Raw genomic sequence first — 21,037 nt, forward strand, 5'->3', positions numbered from 1 at the left:
AATATCTTACAGGTTTATCAGCAAATGCAGATAGTGAATATTCTCTTTGGAAGGCCACGAGAAAAATCAAACACCCGAAACAACAAATACCACCAATACGAAACCAAGAGGGAAACTGGTGTAGAAATAATAAGGAAAAAGCCGAAGCATTTGCAAATCACCTCACTAATGTATTCCAGCCACATCCCATGGAAGATGGTGACACAGAGGAAGAAATAAATGACTTCCTGGAATCGCCCTACCAGATGGACTTACCTATACAAAAAATCACCACTAAAGAAGTTAGAAATATGATCCAGCATGAAATCAGTCCAAAAAAAGCTCCAGGGTATGACCTGATCAACGGGAAAGTACTGCAGCAATTGACATGCAAAGGTCTGAAAATGATAACGCAAGTATTTAATGCAATATTTAGGCTAGGTTACTACCCAGAACAATGGAAAGTTGCTCAAATTATTCTCATACCTAAGCCAGGGAAAAATAAAACTCAGGTGACTTCATACAGACCAATAAGCCTGCTACCTGTTCTATCAAAAATTTTGGAAAAACTTCTCCTTAAACAATTGTCCCCAGTTATAGAAGAAAGGAAACTAATTCCCCAACACCAATTTGGGTTCAGAACACAACACGGAACGATAGAACAGGTACATAGACTGGTAAAACACATCAGAAGTGATCTAGAAAATAAAAGGTATTGTTCTGCTGCATTCCTGGACATTGGTCAGGCCTTCGACAAGGTATGGCATGCTGGTATGCTCTTTAAACTAAAGAAAAACCTTCCTCATCCTTTTTATCAAATCCTAAAAAGCTATATTTCCAACCGACATTTCCTAGTCAAGCAGGATAATGAATACACAAGTCTGAGACCAATAAAAGCCGGAGTACCACAAGGAAGTGTCTTGGGACCGATATTGTACTTGCTCTACACTGCTGACCTACCCACAAGTAACAAATCAACGTGTGCAACGTTTGCTTATGACACTGCTGTACTAGCCTCTCACCATGATCCAAATACAGCATCCAGAACCCTTCAGAAAGACCTTAATAATATACAAATATGGCTTAAAAAATGGAAGATAAAGGCGAATGAGAGTAAATCCATCCATGTAACCTTCACCATGAGAAGACAAACATGTCCATCTGTAACACTAAATGAAACGCAACTTCCACAAACCGATACTGTCAAGTACCTAGGAATCCATCTTGATAGGAGATTAACTTGGCAAAAACACATTTTTACAAAAAGAAATTAACAACTAGGAATAAAATTTCGAGAAATGTACTGGATCATCGGTCGTAAATCTCAACTATCACTTGAAAACAAACTGCTGATATATAAAACTATATTAAAACCAGTGTGGACCTATGGTATCCAACTTTGGGGGACAGCCAGTCAAACTAACCTAGAAATATTGCAGAGATTCCAGAACAAAGTCTTAGAACAATGCTGAATGCCCCTTGGTACGTGCCAAACTATGTGATAGAACCTCAATGTGCCATCCATAAAAACAGTAATAACGGAATATTACAAAAAATATTCCAAGAGACTAGAATCTCATCCAAACGACTTAGCCAGCAACCTCACTGATGAACACAATGATGTACGACGCCTGAAGAGATTCAAAGTAGTGGACCTAGCAAGAAGATTCGAATAATATGTGATAACTAAACTTATTTTAATTTGTTTTAATTTAATTTATGTAAAGAGGGTGATCACTGGATCTCCCTCTACAGGTCAAATTTTCAATTTTTGTCAAATAATTTACCTATTGTTCTTAGTTGAGGACAGATTGTAAATATTACAATCACGCTTTCAGGCAATTTTCACAAATAACTCAAAAAGTATCTACAATCACCGGCACAAAATTCCGCCACCCAAAAATTTGTGATTAAGTTTGATAATTTATAACTTTATTATTTGTGCTCCAATTTTCAAGATTTTTGCACCAGTTTGTAGGTACATGTATTGATATCGTTTGGTATTATTCCGGTAACACAAAAAATTTGTTTGCATTGCATTTTACGGGGGTGAATGGAAGTGTTGTATTTCCTCCTAACTTTAAAACATTCTGTGGAAAAATGGAAGGGCTGGTTTTGTTTCATAGTCCTGTCATATTATCCCGGAGGCATCACTAAAATTTTGTTTTTTGAATTATCCGAATATCTCTTTTCTTGTAAGAGCTTTATCATTTGTGTAAATAAAAACACTGATTGTCTCATAAAATAGAGGTTGGATTGATAAGATTAGGATGGCTCGGATGCAGCCCAGATCTCAATCCTATTGAGTATTTATGGGATGAATTAAAAAAAAGCTATTCGCCGTCATCCTAGGCCTCCAGAAAATTTGGTACAGTTATGGTCCCGGTAGAGGAATATCGGGCTATTCCCGAGACAAGGATAACACATCTTTATTCGATGCCAAACAGATTGCGAGCAGTCGTTGCCGCAAGAGGTGGACAGACTTGTTATTGAATTGTCTGGTGTTGTTGTTAATTTTGTTTTGTTTTGTTAATTTTAGTGAGTTTGCTATTTTTAATTAAAAAAACCTTCAAAGCAGTGTTTTTATTTACAGCTGTTACAAGAAAGGAGATATTTGGATAATTCAAAAAACAAAACCTTAGTGATACTTCCAGGATAATACAAAAGGATTATGAAACAAAATCAGCCCTCAAAATTTTTCCACAGAATTTTATAAAGTTAAGAAAAAATACAACGCTTCCATTCACTCCGTATAATGCCATCTAAGCAAAAATTTTTTGTTACTGGAATAATAAAAAACGACATCAATACATATACCTACAAACTGATGCAAGAATCTTGAAAATCGGAGTACAAATAATAAAGTTATAGATTGTCAAACTTAATAAAAAATTTTGGGTGGCAGAATTTTGTGCCGGTGAGTGTATGTATTTGATCGAAAAAAATATTCTTAGCAAAAACGTAGCATAATATAAAAAAAATTAAAAAAATTGTGATCACGTAAAGTCTATAGACCCAGCAAAAGCAAAGTTGTAGCTCATGAAAAATACGTTCTTATTCGTCAAATTCCAAATCAAATATTTCAACGTGAAATAATCAAGGAATGAAGTATTTTTCGGGAAAAACCAATTAAAACTTTTTTAATAAAGCTTTATTTTTATGTTTTAAAAAAGTTTGTAGCATCAAAACTAAGCGAGTTATGCTCAAAATCAAGTTGACTCCTTTTTTTTTTGGAAAAAAATCGTGAAAATCTCTTCTACTTATCACCCCAAATGAAATTAATCGTTACCGATTTACAAACAATTTACTTTACTTATGTATTTTTTACATGATTGAAAGGTCCTGAACGAGTCACTAATCACGAGTGTAGGCAAAATATGAACAGCCATATTTTAACCAATTTTTGTCTTATAGAAAAACAAAATGAATCTATCATCTTTATAAAAGCAAAACCTACCTACTTTTTACTCCTTGAGATTTTTAGTATCCCTAATACTTACTTTTTAAGTTATTTTGAAAAACGGGCATTTTCCAATATTTTAGGAACTTTTTTTTTACTATAAAACTAATTTTTTCAAAACTAAGCACTCCCAACCGGTAAACCTTACAGATCGTATAAACAATACACATATAAAGTAAATGGTAAAGCGGTAACTTTAATTTTATTTACGGTGCTAAATAGGGGGAGATTTTCACGACTTTTTTTAACAAAAAAAAGGGGCCAACTTTATTTTGAGCGTAACTGGCTTAGTTTTAATGCTAGAGACTTTTATATAAAACAAAATTAAAGATTTTTTTAAACACTTTAGAAAATTTTCATAGGATTTGCCCGAAAATTGCTTCAATTTTTTGGTTATTTTAAGTTGAAAAATTAGATTTGGAATTTGACGAATAAGAACGTGTTTTTGATGAGCTACAACTTTGCTTTTACTGGTTTTATAGACTTTCTGAACATACGATTTTTTTTGCTTTTTTAAAAGCTACATTTTTGCTAAGAATATTTTTTCTATAAAATTATTCGAAAAGTATTGACTTAGTTTAAAAATTATATAGAACAAAAGTTTTTTAGAGTTAGTCAGTTGATCCATTTTGGGACTTACTTAAAACGCGCGTTTTTTATCCCCGAGAAGGGGTAACTGTAACTGTCGCCCCACAAGTAAAAGCAGCCAACGATACAAGTTCAACTTTGAACTGTTTGAAGTAGGCAGTAAATATAACCTAAAACCAGATTTTCATGCAATTCGGAGTTGACTCTGAAAATTACACTCCAAAACGGTCATTTACTGGGCTATTGTTATTTATTTGTCCCGATCTACAGCCCTAAATCCCGATTTGTTTTTGCTTATGTACCGATTAAAAACAAATCGGACCTGGCAACACTAGTCCTAAGTAAAAATAGATTTGCCTGAATAATACTTACCTATCAGCAAAGACCATGCAACATTTTCTTGGGACAGAACTTCCATATCCATATCATCCAAACTCGTTCCTGACTCCGCCAACTGTACTTCCATTTCAAATTTATGGGCAACGTTTTTACACAAAATGGCGGCCATAAGGGCCGGAAACGGGCGAGCGGAATTAGCCAGAACGTCTCTGATTTGACACCAGAACTTGGATATATCCCCATATTCTGGGTTCACGTCTTCTTTGGATATTTTCACGAATGCATATATAACATCTGCTAGTTTTTGAATTTCTTTTTCTAGATTAAGGTTGATATGCAGGGACCTATTGACCCAATAATTGACTAGTAAATCAAAAAGGTTCTTGGTTGATATTTTTAGGTTTGTTAATTTTGTTTGTAGTTCGGATATATTTTTCATTTTTCCTGAAATATAGGGCTTAAAAATTATTTCTGACGCTTTGAATTTCAAATCGTCGTCTAGGTTTGGTTTTAGACTGACAATATCTGGCTTGGAACAGTCAAAAACAGAGATGAATTCAGAGGGGGAGAATTTTGAACCATCAGTAAATTTGACATGTACTTCTGGAAGCTTAACATTGTCATTAACAATACTTAGGTCTAGTAATTTTTGCAAATTTTTCATTTCTTTTACATCTATGTTCAAGGAGAATTCATTATGTGATTCGTTTCCGTTTTCTGCTTCAATGTCCACGGGATTCGTGATGAACACAAATAATTCTAATAAAAGACTAGCATTTTGGCACAAAATTTTTAAATTTAGCGATTCTTCACCTTCCAACTCATTTACAAAATACTGGACACAACAAAGACTTACTTCAGGAGGCACATGTTTGTTTCCTAATAACATTTCCACCATCTGAGTCTTCCCTTCTACAGTTTTTAGTTCAGTACAAGTGTTTAATGCCTCGTTTAACAGCCTGTCGTTATCTACTGACTCAGATTTTATTAGATGTCGGAATTTTTTGTATAAATGTATATCTCTGGCTCTCTTATTGTTTTTTTCAGCAAGAGCAAAGTGGAACGGTACAGAAAATTCTTTTACCTGACCGTCATTATCAATGAACAAAGTCGTATACTGACAAATAAATTTGCTTTTAGAAGTAGTACTGAAACCTACTAAACCATAATTAATATATAACAACCTACTGTGCTTGGAGGCTGTAAATATGGATATTCTAGTTCCTTGTTGCACAGAAAATATTTCTAATGTTCCTTTTTTGGGAGAATAAATCACCAAAAAATGAGCTACCTTATTGCCTAATCTATGTTTTGATTTCCTTTCATCTGCGACTTGAATAAATGCGCACTGAGCGTCTCTATATCCCTTAAACATTCTAAGGACTATTCCTTTGAAGGTATCTATGAGTAAAATACGGCCTAAACTATCACAAACCGCAGCCAATTTATGGTCTGGAGATAAAATAATCTCAGAAGATGTGCGTCTAAGGTCACAGAGTCCAAATCGACATCCCATGGCATCGGCAGGCTGCACTGCTACAGATACTTGCTTTTCTTGAACAAACTTATTTCCAGTTAACCAGCTCCTGCGAAAAATTAAATATGTTAATTCTCCTTTTTAAGTTCTTACGAACAATTTACAGGTTGCTTGAAAATCAGGTTGAGCAATGTAGTAAATAACATATAAAAAAGAGAAAGCGAAGGGTAATTTCTATTCCAGTACCTGACCAATGGCATAAACTATTAAAAAAAAATGATTTGCCTGATGATATCAATTAAAAAATAGGCATGCCATTTATGGAATGAAAGAATGGGAACAGCTTGCAACTAGTAAAACACTAATCAATAACTAAATACAATTAACTGTACAAGAAAAGCTTATTGCATATACAGGGTGTCCAGAAACTCTCCCGACAAACAAAGACTGAAGATTCCTCAGATAATTTGAAGATGATTTAACCCAATTCATCTAGTCCGAAAATGCTTCCTAAAGGAGTTACAGCTCTTTAAAGATGGCGACTTGTAATTATTTTCTTTTAAATAGCTCCAGAACGCTTCTATTTAGAAAAACGAAAACTGGTACGCCTATTTATCTTCCAGAGATAAATCGATTCCATCTTAGAATTTCTAGTACCGGTCATAGGCGTTCGTTTTGGGTAGGGAACGGTTATTTTATTCCATAACTTTTTTGTCTTTATCTTTTAAGTATGTTTGATACTGAATTATTAAATTTTGAGGTATTTTAGTACTAAAAGGTACTCTTGCTTTAAGTCGGTAGGATGCACCGTTTTCTAGAAAAATCGATTTGAAAATGTTTCGTTTTGTTAATTTGAAAAAGTTTGAAAAAAAAATTGTTGCAAACACTATGGTTTATGCACAGAATAAAAAATTTCACTAAGAAAATATACTACAGAGCACACCACGAGTTGTTCTGAGGAGTCCAAGAGGGCACAAGTGAAAGGTGGTGGTCTCTATACCGAAGCTAAATCTTAAACTGTCTTTGTTCACCTTCGTTTACTCGCAAATTGAGTACTAGGAATAGGAATCAAATTCGTTAGAGTTTTTCCTAGATAAATTGACCTATTGTGGAATGCAAATTGTAGATTTCCCACATCTATTCATTTATCATCCATTTGCTTTACAAAATATGGGAAGCTCGGATTTAGGCTGAGACCAGAATTTGTTTTCCAACGTAAGAAATCTTTCGATCTCTGGATTTTGTTTCTTTTGTGAAAATATACGAATTCAAGAGAAAAATAATAATAAAAGTTACCACTTTTATCATAGGATCAAAAAAATAAACAAATTTTTACCTGAACATTAAGGGGGGTATAGTATTTTTGATTATTTTTTTCGATTTTTTTTTATCGGCTTATTCGATTGTAAATATTTTCAAGAGTATACTATTAAAATTTCAAGTTAATCTGAGCAAAATTGACGGAGATATGGATATATACAAAAAATTTCTTAGTATTATTGACAAAACTACATTTTTTTTAAAACGCGTTTTAAAGTAATGCACCGATCTTCCTGAAATTTTGCACACTTCTTTTTCAGCTATTTTACTAGGTAGTGACGTCAAGTTTTTGCTTATTTTAACAATTTTTTTTGTTTATATTACCATTTTTCTCTTTACCAAACACACTTTTTTTTTGTTCTTTTTCGATTTTTTCACTTTAAAGTTATACCATGAATTTAAAAATCAATATAATCATAAAAACTCGACGTCACTACCTCAAGAAACTCTTAAACTAAAATAATCTTTTTGGTTTATATGTTTCAAATGATTCTGTCCGAAGATATAGTGTACACCGCAAATCATCTTCTTTTTTGGATCGTCTACTTAAAAATGCACACTGCTTCATTGTTTAATATTTTTCAATAAAAATTTAACTGAATCATCTTCAAGTATTGTTCTTTAAGATATCCTTTTACCCATTTAATTCAACCCCACCACTTTCAAGGGAAAACATTTTAAAATTATGCAAAAAACGCAGAATTAACTATACCCCCCCCCCCCTTAATTCAATAAACTATTTTCTGATAGAAAAATAGATTAGGGGCATAAAAGCTCCCCTTATTAAACGTTTTTCTTTAGTTCAATCGTTTGGGTCAAATATTTAGACGTTAATTTGACTGCCTTTTCTTCAATACAAATTAATGAAAATTTGCAGATTTTTTGTATGTTTATTAATTGTTTAAATAAAAAAATCGATTTTAATGGAAAATGCTTAAATTTTCTTTTTTTTTACAATGTAGAAACTTGAAACTTTTACAGATTGTAGCTAATTAAGATGAATTATATCTACATAATTTCAATTTTACGTTAATTGTTTACGTTATGCTTCATAAATAAACAATAATTGACAATTGACAACTAGGACAAGACTAAATGTATCAGCTATAATGGAGTTATAGGGTTTTTCATTCACAGTCATTTGTTTCGAGCTTCTGTCAAATGTCGTATAATCCGTGTATATTAATATTATACACAGATTATACAACATATGACAGAAGCTCGAAACAAATGACAATCGATGAAAAGCCCTATTGACATTATGTACTAATAATACCTATTTTCAACTAAATAATGAATTCTATAAACAAAATTTTGGCCTAGCAATGGGCTCTTCTTTATCTCCATTATTGGCTAATATATTTATGGAGGATTTCGAAACTAATATCATTTCTAAACAAAATTTAAAACCCACTGTATGGTGGAGATATATAGATGATATGTTTTCAATATGGCCTCAGATCAGAATTGTTGGATACATTCCTAAATATTATAAACGATCAAGAAGAGACAATAAAATTTACAATGGAAAAGGAATGTAATAACAGTCTAGCTTTCCTCGATGTTTTAGTCTCAAAGAACGATACTGGATATGAGACTCAAGTGTATAGGAAACCAACACACACTAACAGACATCTCAATTACAAATCAAATCACAAAATCAACGTTAAAAAGGGAATCATTAAATCCTTATATGATAGAGCCAAAATTACTTGTTCTAACGAAAATTCATTTTTAGAAGAAAAACATTTGTTAACATCGGTTTTATTAAAAAATGATTATCCTTTATCGTTTATAAATAAGGAATTGTCAAGATTGGATCGAATGGAACAGAACAACATAGAACGGGATCCTATAACATCCACAAGAAATAATACGAGGAAAATAACAATACCATATATAAAAGGACTATCCGAGAAACTTAAAACAATAGGAAATAAATTCAACATTTCAACAACATTCAAAACAACAAACACATTGAGATCTATTCTATCTAAAACTAAACCTAACAATGAACAAGAAAAAAGAAAGAATTGTGTTTATAAAATACCTTGTGAATGCGAACAATTTTATTTAGGTGAAACATCAAGACCATTAGACGTTAGAATAAGTGAACATCAGTCTTATATTAAAAATAGAGAATTTGATAGATCTCAAATATGTCAACACGCATGTGATAATGAACATAGAGTTCAGTGGAGAGATTCAAGTAGAGTCCTGAAAGAAACAGATAGTAAAAAGAGAAAAATCAAAGAAGCGGCTCTAATTATGCTAAATGAAAACAATTGTGTCGCAAATTCCTCGGTAGAATGCAGTAGGATGTGGTTACCCATACTAAAAGAACTCAATAGAAAGAAAATACCACGATTAGTAAGTCATTAACATATCGGGATAGTACATATTTTATATTTTAGTTTTATTTATATAATATCTATGTATTATTAATATTATTTATAATTTAAAATAGCATACATACATTAAAGTCAGAATTTGGTATTAGTTTTGAGAGTAAACTAAATGTAAGCCCAAATACTTACGAGGTCGGGATAGTATCACGAGGTTTTTTCCTGGTTTTCCCTCGTGATTTACTATGGAATCTCTAGCTCGAGAATTTTACTGCCATCGTTGCATTTGTTGTCTTTGTAAAGACAGATCACATGCTATGATTTTTTGTGGCGGATATTCTTGAGTTGGGGTTGATTTCATGTAATCGAATGAACTATCTTTTAGTAAAGTCGTCCCAGGAAACGCAACTCATCAATATTGGCAATATCATTTTAAAGTCTTCTACTTTAAAATGTATAATGCATGTCTGAATTGCCGATATAAATGAGTCAGATTAAATAAATTATTAGAAGAATTTTTTACTAAGCAACAACATTTTTGTTTATTTAGTATTATTTTGTATTTTGACAACGACACCCGACTTGGGCGTCGAAACGTTAATAAATTCATTTTTTTGGTAAAATTGTGGCTTATTTCCCATTTAAAATAGTTCATTATAAACAATAAAGTTTAAAATTTTTTGCCGATTCTGACTACTTTTCATGTTTGGACATCATGTTTATAAACATCCTAAGCGGCGACGATTTTGAACGCTCATATCTTTGTTTATATAAACATCGGCGCTTATTCGTGTCAAATTTCAATACGATATGAAACAAAACTTCAACCAAAACTCGAATTCAAAAATTCGTGTTTTTAACGTAGTCTTAGAAAAACCACCGGTAGAGACGTTTCGTGCTACAATTAACATTAGAATCCGTTTTGGCGTATTAATTCAAAGTTTGTTACGAACCCTTAATGGATGGAGTGGAAATTAGCAGGGTCTACACTGTGCAATAGGAAAGCATTAGAAGAGATGGAAAGACATCGAAAACTGTAATAGGTGTAAATAATAATTTTGATTTAAGAAATGTATGAAGAAATTACAGAAAATGTACAATGTATGTATCAAATGTTGAAATAAATGCAAAAAATGTGTTTATCATATACATCCTTTTTTTTAACATGACGATATATTTTAATGTTTGAAAAGTGTACCTAAGACTAAAAAGTAAAAAATAAAAAAATATAAAAAAAAAATTAAGAAACGCTTTTCTTTAGTTACCAGTGACTAAAATTAAAAGTATAAAAAAAATCAACTAAAAAGAAAAAATAAAAAAAATTCAAACTTGAAGGATTATTCGAAAAAAATTGTTAGACAGATTAAATACACAAAAATCTCACACATTATTCGTTAAAAAATTGAATTTTGCTTTTTAGTTGATTTTTTTATATTTGTAATTTTAGTCACTGGTAACTAAATAAAAGCGTTTCTTAAAAAATTTTTTCATGTTTTTTTATTTGTATTGTATAAGGTGTTATTCTCCTTTTCATGACCATTTTTCAGTGCGTCACAAATTATAGAAAAAAAGGTAAGTCCGTGATAATACACATTTATGACATTTATTCTAACATGACATTTTAGTTAAATCTGACAGTTGTCACATTTTATTTTCAATTTGGAATAAAAACAAATCAATTGTGTCTATTGCATTTATAAAATGGTATTTTCTTTGATTTGTATAGTCTTATAAATTGTACAGATTATATTGATAATATTATTATTTTATTTAATAAATAATTATTTTTTTATTATGGCGCCATCTATCGACAACTAGAATAACTAGAAGAAATGTTATAAATGTCTGTAATCACCGACGTGCCTTTTTTTCTGTCACATACAATTTAATGCCTTAGAGATAAATCGAAAAACTGTTACGCACTGAAAAATGGTCATGAAAAGGACTGTAACATCCATCTATTTATGCAATTTTAAATAACAATACTAATACATTAATTTTTATTTAGTATCTAATATTTATGGTTATTACTGTTTCATGCTTGATTATAATATGTTATTATGTGGTATATTTCAAATATAAGAAAAGGGGAAGATTAAAATATATTTTTTGTGATAAGGTTTTGTTAAGTTTCTGGTCTTATATTCAATTTATTTCTAACAGTATATTCTTAATATTTTTATTGTTTCAGTCAATTTGACCTTGCTTTCCTGTTATCAACATATTAACTTATCCAAGGCTGCGTGTTTATTCAAATTATAATAATTTGGTGCTGTTCTCTGGCAAATTGATGAATTACTACAAATTTACATTTATTATAAAAATAAATGAGCCGCAGTAGTCACAATAATAATAAATGCAGACATTTTCAGCTTCTTATTTCCTACTATTTGTCTATTCTTAATATCTACTGATCTATTTCTTATACTGTAAACCAAAAGTCTTGTTCTCTGAGTCCTCTTAGGACATCATAGGATATTTTTAGAATATATTTAAGTATTTTCTGTTTTTTATTCTGAATTAGTCTCCAAGTCTAAATTTGTCTCAAATTGTATTGATGACAAATTTAGTTCCCAATGCCTAACCATCCAAAATCAAGTGGTCGAATTGGCAGAAAAGTACATATATCTCAGTTATGAAATCATAATAAACGAGGATAATATCAGACCTGTGAATTTCAACAACAAATAACACTTGCTTGGGCGGCATATGGTTCACTAAGAGACATCTTTAAGAGTAACATCCCGATAGCTATTAAACGGAAGACATTTGACCAATGCCCTTTTCCGATTATGACATAATGAGCAGAACCTCTTATGCTCACAAAAACAACAGCACTAAAAATGCGAGTGGCACAAAGGCCCATGGAAAGATCTATTCTTGGCCTGACAAAAAAAAAGACAAAATAAGGAACCAAGACATGAGGAAAAGAACTGGTATCACTGATGTCATCGAATGCATAGCCAAGCTGAAATGGAATTGGGCAGGTTACGTAGCGATACTAAAAGACTCAAGATGGACCCGAAAACTAATTGACTGGCACGCAAGAGAAGACAAACGCAGCAGAGGATGACCACCAACATGCTGGATGGACGACATTAAACAAATGTCCAAGAAATGGCAACAAGATGCACAGAACCGTGGAGAGTGGAGAAAAATGGGAGAGACATATGAAGAGCTTTTTATTTATTTATTTATTACGGGATGTCCCCATTTTTATAAATAACAAAAATAAAGTATCCTAACCATAACACAAATACTAAACTAAGTATTAAATAATTATTAAATATTGTTAAACAAATGATTATAATTTAAGAAAATTAAATTTCCTGAAAATATTATTAAAATGAAAATCTCTGACAATTAAAATCAAATGTAATGAAGACTCCAAGCTAGAGGACACTCATCTTTGATTCCTAACATACTGAGTCAGGCAGTGCTTAAATGTTACAGATCTTATATCCAGCAGATCATAAGATTGACTAAAGTCATTTCCCAGTGTCTGAATCCTGTTAATTGGAGAGAATTTGCCATAGTTTGTGTGATAGTATTTTATAGAAAATACGGGCATGTCTCTAAGAATTCTGGTGCTACCTCTAAAGTTGATAAGACTTAATAAATCAGAACAGTCGGTGGTATGATCAAGTAGTTTATAGACAAAAATTAAATCACATTTAGTTCTGTAGTCTTCTAAGGAACTGATATTTAGCCTTGACCTTAATTCCATCAAAGACATGTTCTTTAAGTTTAATCTATAAGCACAAATCCGGAGAAACTTATTTTGACTTTTCTCCAGAGTGTAAATATGGTTAAAATAGTATGGTGACCATACTATAGAAGCATAAGACAGGATGCTACAGACGAAAGTAAGATATAAAATTCTATATGTGGGTACGGAAAGATCTCGAGAGTTTCTTGTGATAAAACCTAGATTACGGTATGCTTTATTTGACAAATTGTTAATGTGTGGGATAAATGACAAAGAACTGTCAAATAACACCCCCAAATCTTTTATTTCAGTCACTCTTGATAGAAGGCTTGTATTAATGTGATAGTCAAACACAACATTATTTTTAGATTTGCTAAAGGATATAACAAAACACTTATCTTTATTCAACTGGAGACCAGGCCCGGTCCTAGGGATTTTGCCGCCCTGGGCAAGATCGGCGACCGCCGCCCCGCTCCTCCCTCCTTAGTTGGCCCAAAAACTCAAAAATTTCACTATGGCTCTTAATTTGCTGAAATCTATCACTTAATGCATTAACGGTTGTGTCTATAATTTTTAAATAGAAGCCAACTTTATATTATTATCGTGTCTCTGGAAATAGGTCCATACTTTCATCTTCAGCCTCATAGCCAAATTGTCTTTTCACTTTTTTCTTTCTTGCTATTACTGTGCCTCTGATTTTAGGGTTCTCAATTTCTAACTTTGATGTGAAGTGATTTGATGTGAAAATGTCATGCCATATTACCACAGAGCAAAAAAAAATAAAATCACGGATTTGATTTGCCAAACATCTTGCCTCATGAACAACCATTTTATCATTGTTTTTATTGAGAGTGATTTCTACCAGGGCATCGTAGATTTCTTCAATGGGAGAAATTGCATCAATTCTACTTTCCAATCTAGTTTCGAACAAAGATTTTAGTGCTAGGCTAGAAATATCAATAGATGCTGAGAAAAAGTTGTAAATTTTTGTCACTAAGGAAAAGAAAGAAACTGCAAACTACGAGGCTTTAGTATCATCGTCCACGACTAAGTTGAGTGAATGGCTATAGAACAAGGGACAAAAATGCTCTAGGATTCATTTTTAAAATTCTTTTTGGAACTCTCCAGTTCTTCTCTTTCACCTTTGCCCCATTATCATACCCTTGTCCTCTCATATCTTCCAAAGGTATTCCCAGTTCATTCAGTTTTTGCACAATAACTTCTGTAAGTTCTAAGCCAGTGGATTCCAGTACAGGTATAAATCCAAGAAAATATTGTGCAATTTTAGCTCTTTGTGAACAGGAACCTAAATCGACAAAACGTGCAACAATAGTCATCCGTTCCACCCCAGAAAGATCAGGTGTACAATCTAAAATTATCCAATAATACTTTGCTGATTTCAAAAAGTTTAAAATTTTATTTTTTATTTGGCCATGGAGGAGCTGAATCATTTCGTTTCGAATACGTTTTCCCAAGTAATGATGCTGCTTGTTACTCCATTCGTTGTTCTCCTAATGTACTCTTGTAAAACATAATTAACTTTTCCAAAGAGGTCAACAAGCTTTACGAAATTACTAATTAAAATTTGCCGCCCCTAAATTTGCCGCTCTGGGCAGCCGCCCAGTTCGCCCACCCCTGGGGCCGGGCCTGCTGGAGACAATTGGAAAGAGACCAATTGTATAGAGAAGTCAAATCTTCCTGGATCCTTAGACAATCAGACAGATTTGAAACTTTGAAATATAGCTTAAGGTCATGATAATAAGGTATGATAATAATCATAAAACCTATTTATGATTAACAATAAACTCATGAGAAAGTAAAAGTTTTAAATGTAATTTCCAACACAAGTAATTAAGATTATTAATTTATTATTTATTAAATTATTATTATTAATTTCCAGAATGTTGGAGAAATAGTTTTCTAACACCTATTTATAAAGCGGGAGATAATTCATTGGTGAATAATTACAGGCCCATTAGTATAATTATTAATGTAATACCAAAGATATTTAAATGTTTTGTATGTGACTATCTTAAAGCTTCACTTGAAAAACAGCTAGTAGACCAACAATTTGGATTTCGGAATAGCAGATCAACCGAATGTAACATACTAAAGTTTATTTTTTAACCAAGAGGAGTAAACCAAATAGACAGATACACACCCAAGAAAGTCACTAGAATAGTCACCAAAACACATCTTCTTTTTTGGTTGATCATGTCGGCCCTCAACGGTAATCCATCAATATATTATATTAATATGTTGCTAAAAAGTTCTAAAAACAATTGCTTTTTATATAAAAGCAGACTAAAAATTTAAAAATTAAAGGAGTAACACAGAAAAGACAAAAAATCGCCGATATAACTTATTTAACCTATGAAATGCCAAAAGTGTCAAAGTTTGATAAATGTCATAATTGTCAAAATTTTATAACAGTGGAGTAAACTTGCCTGCGGTTGGACCAATTACAAACAATTATTACCGGTGTTACCTTAGCCATAAATTTCATCCATAAATTTTTTTTCATATTTTCACAAAAAATTGGTATAAATTTATCAAAAATGAATAAAACAGATAATATTGACAAGAAAAATGTTATATATGTTATATATGTTTGGAAAAAAAAAATTTAAACATGCGATGTATTGACGGTGAGTAGATAATGCCACTCAAATTCAAAAATCCTTTATGGATGGTACGTTAGTCAACTTTTTTTCTCAGTTTTTTGTTAAATTCTCAAAGTAAATATAATAAAGCATAACATATAAAAAAACGTGATGGAGGTATTTTCCAAAACAAGAGAAAAAAATTCTGAAACTTAGATGTATTGCGGGCTATTCGGTAACGTCTCAAATTCAAAAATCCTTTATGGATGGATCGTTAGTCAACTTTTTTTCTCAGTTTTTTGTTAAATTCTCAAAGTAAATATAATTAAGCATAACATATAAAAAAATCGTGATGGAGATATTTTCCAAAACAAGCGAAAAACATTCTGAAACTTAGATGTGTTGCGCGGTATTCGTTAATACGTCTCAAATTCAAAAATCCTTTATGGATGGTACGTTAGTCAACTTTTTTTCTCAGTTTTTTGTTAATTCTCAAAGTAAATATAATAAAGCATAACATATAAAAAAAACGTGATAAAGGTATTTTCCAAAACAAGAGAAAAAAATTCTGAAACTTAGATTTATTGCGGGCTATTCGGTAATACGTCTCAAATTCAAAAATCCTTTATGGATGGTACGTTAGTCAACTTTTTTTCTCAGTTTTTTGTTAAATTCTCAAAGTAAATATAATAAAGCATAACATATAAAAAAACGTGATGGAGGTATTTTCCAAAACAAGAGAAAAAAATTCTGAAACTTAGATGTATTGCGCGGTATTCGTTAATACGTCTCAAATTCAAAAATCCTTTATGGATGGTACGTTAGTCAACTTTTTTTCTCAGTTTCTTGTTAAATTCTCAAAGTAAATATAACAAAGCATAACATATAAAAAAATCGTGATGGAGGTATTTTCAAAACAAGCGAAAAAAATTCTGAAACTTAGATGTATTGCGCGGTATTCGTTAATACGTCTCAAATTCAAAAATCCTTTAAGGATGGTACGTTAGTCAACTTTTTTTCTCAGTTTTTTATTAAATTCTCAAAGTAAATATAATTAAGCATAACATATAAAAAAAACGTGATGGAGGTATTTTCCAAAACAAGAGAAAAAAATTCTGAAACTTAGATGTATTGCGGGCTATTTGGTAATACGTCTCAAATTCAAAAATCCTTTATGGATGGATCGTTAGTCAACTTTTTTTCTCAGTTTTTTGTTAAATTCTCAAAGTAAATATAATAAAGCATAACATATAAAAAAATCGTGATGGAGCTATTTTCCAAAACAAGCGAAAAAAATTCTGAAACTTAGATGTATTGCGCGGTATTCGTTAATACGTCTCAAATTCAAAAATCCTTTAAGGATGGTACGTTAGTCAACTTTTTTTCTCAGTTTTTTGTTAAATTCTCAAAGTAAATATAATTAAGCATAACATATAAAAAAACGTGATGGAGGTATTTTCCAAAACAAGAGAAAAAAATTCTGAAACTTAGATGTATTGCGGGCTATTCGGTAATACGTCTCAAATTCAAAAATCCTTTATGGATGGATCGTTAGTCAACTTTTTTTCTCAGTTTTTTGTTAAATTCTCAAAGTAAATATAATAAAGCACAACATATAAAAAAATCGTGATGGAGGTATTTTCCAAAACAAGCGAAAAAAATTCTGAAACTTAGATGTATTGCGCGGTATTCGTTAATACGTCTCAAATTCAAAAATCCTTTATGGATGGTACGTTAGTCAACTTTTTTTCTCAGTTTCTTGTTAAATTCTCAAAGTAAATATAATAAAGCATAACATATAAAAAAAACGTGATGGAGGTATTTTCCAAAACAAGAGAAAAAAATTCTGAAACTTAGATGTATTGCGGGCTATTCGGTAATACGTCTCAAATTCAAAAATCCTTTATGGATGGATCGTTAGTCAACTTTTTTTCTCAGTTTTTTGTTAAATTCTCAAAGTAAATATAATTAAGCATAACATATAAAAAAATCGTGATGGAGGTATTTCCCAAAACAAGCGAAAAAAATTCTGAAACTTAGATGTATTGCGCGCTATTCGTTAATACGTCTCAAATTCAAAAATCCTTTATGGATGGTACGTTAGTCAACTTTTTTCTCAGTTTACTCAACTTTTCTCAAAATACCTCCATCACGATTTTTTATATGTTATGCTTTATTATATTTACTTTGAGAATTTAACAAGAGACTGAGAAAAAAAGTTGACTAACGTACCATCCATAAAGGATTTTTGAATTTGAGACGTATTAACGAATAGCGCGCAATACATCTAAGTTTCAGAATTTTTTTCGCTTGTTTTGAAAAATACCTCCATCACGATTTTTTTATATGTTATGCTTTATTATATTTACTTTGAGAATTTAACAAGAAACTGAGAAAAAAAGTTGACTAACGTACCATCCATAAAGGATTTTTGAATTTGAGACGTATTACCGAATAGCCCGCAATACATCTAAGTTTCAGAATTTTTTTCTCTTGTTTTGGAAAATACCTCCATCACGTTTTTTTTTTTTTATATGTTATGCTTTATTATATTTACTTTGAGAATTTAACAAAAAACTGAGAAAAAAAGTTGACTAACGTACCATCCTTAAAGGATTTTTGAATTTGAGACGTATTAACGAATACCGCGCAATACATCTAAGTTTCAGAATTTTTTTCGCTTGTTTTGGAAAATACCTCCGTCACGATTTTTTATATGTTATGCTTAATTATAGTTACTTTGAGAATTCAGCAAAAAACTGAGAAAAAAAGTTGACTAACGATCCATCCATAAAGGATTTTTGAATTTGAGACGTATTACCGAATAGCCCGCAATACATCTAAGTTTCAGAATTTTTTCTCTTGTTTTGGAAAATACCTCCATCACGTTTTTTTTATATGTTATGCTTTATTATATTTACTTTGAGAATTTAATAAAAAACTGAGAAAAAAAGTTGACTAACGTACCATCCATAAAGGATTTTTGAATTTGAGACGTATTAACGAATAGCGCGCAATACATCTAAGTTTCAGAATTTTTTTCGCTTGTTTTGGAAAATACCTCCGTCACGATTTTTTTATATGTTATGCTTTATTATATTTACTTTGAGAATTTAACAAAAAACTGAGAAAAAAAGTTGACTAACGTACCATCCATAAAGGATTTTTGAATTTGAGACGTATTAACGAATACCGCGCAATACATCTAAGTTTCAGAATTTTTTTCGCTTGTTTTGGAAAATACCTCCATCATGATTTTTTTATATGTTATGCTTAATTATAGTTACTTTGAGAATTCAGCAAAAAACTGAGAAAAAAAGTTGACTAACGATCCATCCATAAAGGATTTTTGAATTTGAGACGTATTAACGAATACCGCGCAATACATCTAAGTTTCAGAATTTTTTTCGCTTGTTTTGGAAAATACCTCCATCATGATTTTTTTATATGTTATGCTTAATTATAGTTACTTTGAGAATTCAGCAAAAAACTGAGAAAAAAAGTTGACTAACGTACCATCCTTAAAGGATTTTTGAATTTGAGACGTATTAACGAATACCGCGCAATACATCTAAGTTTCAGAATTTTTTTCGCTTGTTTTGGAAAATACCTCCGTCACGATTTTTTTATATGTTATGCTTAATTATAGTTACTTTGTGAATTCAGCAAAAAACTGAGAAAAAAAGTTGACTAACGATCCATCCATAAAGGATTTTTGAATTTGAGACGTATTACCGAATAGCCCGCAATACATCTAAGTTTCAGAATTTTTTCTCTTGTTTTGGAAAATACCTCCATCACGTTTTTTTTATATGTTATGCTTTATTATATTTACTTTGAGAATTTAATAAAAAACTGAGAAAAAAAGTTGACTAACGTACCATCCATAAAGGATTTTTGAATTTGAGACGTATTAACGAATAGCGCGCAATACATCTAAGTTTCAGAATTTTTTTCGCTTGTTTTGGAAAATACCTCCGTCACGATTTTTTTATATGTTATGCTTTATTATATTTACTTTGAGAATTTAACAAAAAACTGAGAAAAAAAGTTGACTAACGTACCATCCATAAAGGATTTTTGAATTTGAGACGTATTAACGAATACCGCGCAATACATCTAAGTTTCAGAATTTTTTTCGCTTGTTTTGGAAAATACCTCCATCATGATTTTTTTATATGTTATGCTTTATTATATTTACTTTGAGAATTTAGCAAAAAACTGAGAAAAAAAGTTGACTAACGATCCATCCATAAAGGATTTTTGAATTTGAGACGTATTACCGAATAGCCCGCAATACATCTAAGTTTCAGAATTTTTTTCTCTTGTTTTGGAAAATACCTCCATCACGTTTTATTTATATGTTATGCTTTATTAATTTACTTTGAGAATTTAACAAAAAACTGAGAAAAAAAGTTGGCTAACGTACCATCCATAAAGGATTTTTGAATTTGAGACGTATTAACGAATAGCGCGCAATACATCTAAGTTTCAGAATTTTTTTCGCTTGTTTTGGAAAATACCTCCATCACGATTTTTTTACATGTTATGCTTTATTATATTTACTTTGAGAATTTAACAAAAAACCGAGAAAAAAAGTTGACTAACGTACCATCCATAAAGGATTTTTGAATTTGAGTGGCATTATCTACTCACCGTCAATACATCGCCCGTTTAAATTTTTTTTTCAAACATATACAGTATGTCCCTGTAAGTTGTATCCATATGGAAAGCTCTTTTATTATTAGTTTTACGAAAAAAGTTATTCTTCATAAAAAGCTCTGCATGGTCCAAAACCTAATATTTAACTGTCAAATATAAAATTTTTTGAATATTATACTAGGTATGTCAAAAAGTTTGAATTTCACTCAAGAGTAAAGTAGCTTTATTTCTCACAATATTGAAATTTGCTATTATGAAAAGTTGTTTGGAATTAAAAAATATGTTCTAGTATGCAATTACATCCTTCTAATTGAAAAATTATTTTTTTGAAAAATTATGGATAACTAACATTATTTTCAGTTATTTCAATTCAGATAACTCTTTTATTATTAATTTTACGAAAAAAAGTTATTCTTAATGAAAAGTTCTGCATGGTCTAAACCCTAAAATACAGCCATCATATGTCAAATTTTATCAATTTTATACGAGGTATGTCAAAAAATATGAATTTCGCTCAAGAGTAAAATACGTTTATTTTTCACAATACCGAAAATT

General features: G+C 31.0%; 1 protein-coding gene and 1 long non-coding RNA gene across 2 annotated transcripts in view; both read right to left on the reverse strand.

Annotated features, from left to right (window-relative positions):
* The window catches only part of LOC126888616 (uncharacterized), a 558,932-nt gene that overhangs the window by 227,806 nt on the left and 310,089 nt on the right, over positions 1–21,037 (reverse strand). The window lies entirely within an intron of this gene.
* LOC114332281 (rab3 GTPase-activating protein non-catalytic subunit) overlaps positions 1–21,037 on the reverse strand; it is a 61,841-nt gene that overhangs the window by 37,608 nt on the left and 3,196 nt on the right. The window contains exon 4 of the mRNA XM_028282056.2: positions 4,400–5,952. Within this exon, the coding sequence (XP_028137857.2) occupies positions 4,400–5,952 (1,553 nt within the window). The remainder of the gene's footprint in view (positions 1–4,399; positions 5,953–21,037) is intronic.

Source organism: Diabrotica virgifera, chromosome 1, assembly GCF_917563875.1.
Source record: "Diabrotica virgifera virgifera chromosome 1, PGI_DIABVI_V3a".
In the NCBI taxonomy this organism is placed as follows: Eukaryota; Metazoa; Arthropoda; class Insecta; order Coleoptera; family Chrysomelidae; genus Diabrotica; species Diabrotica virgifera.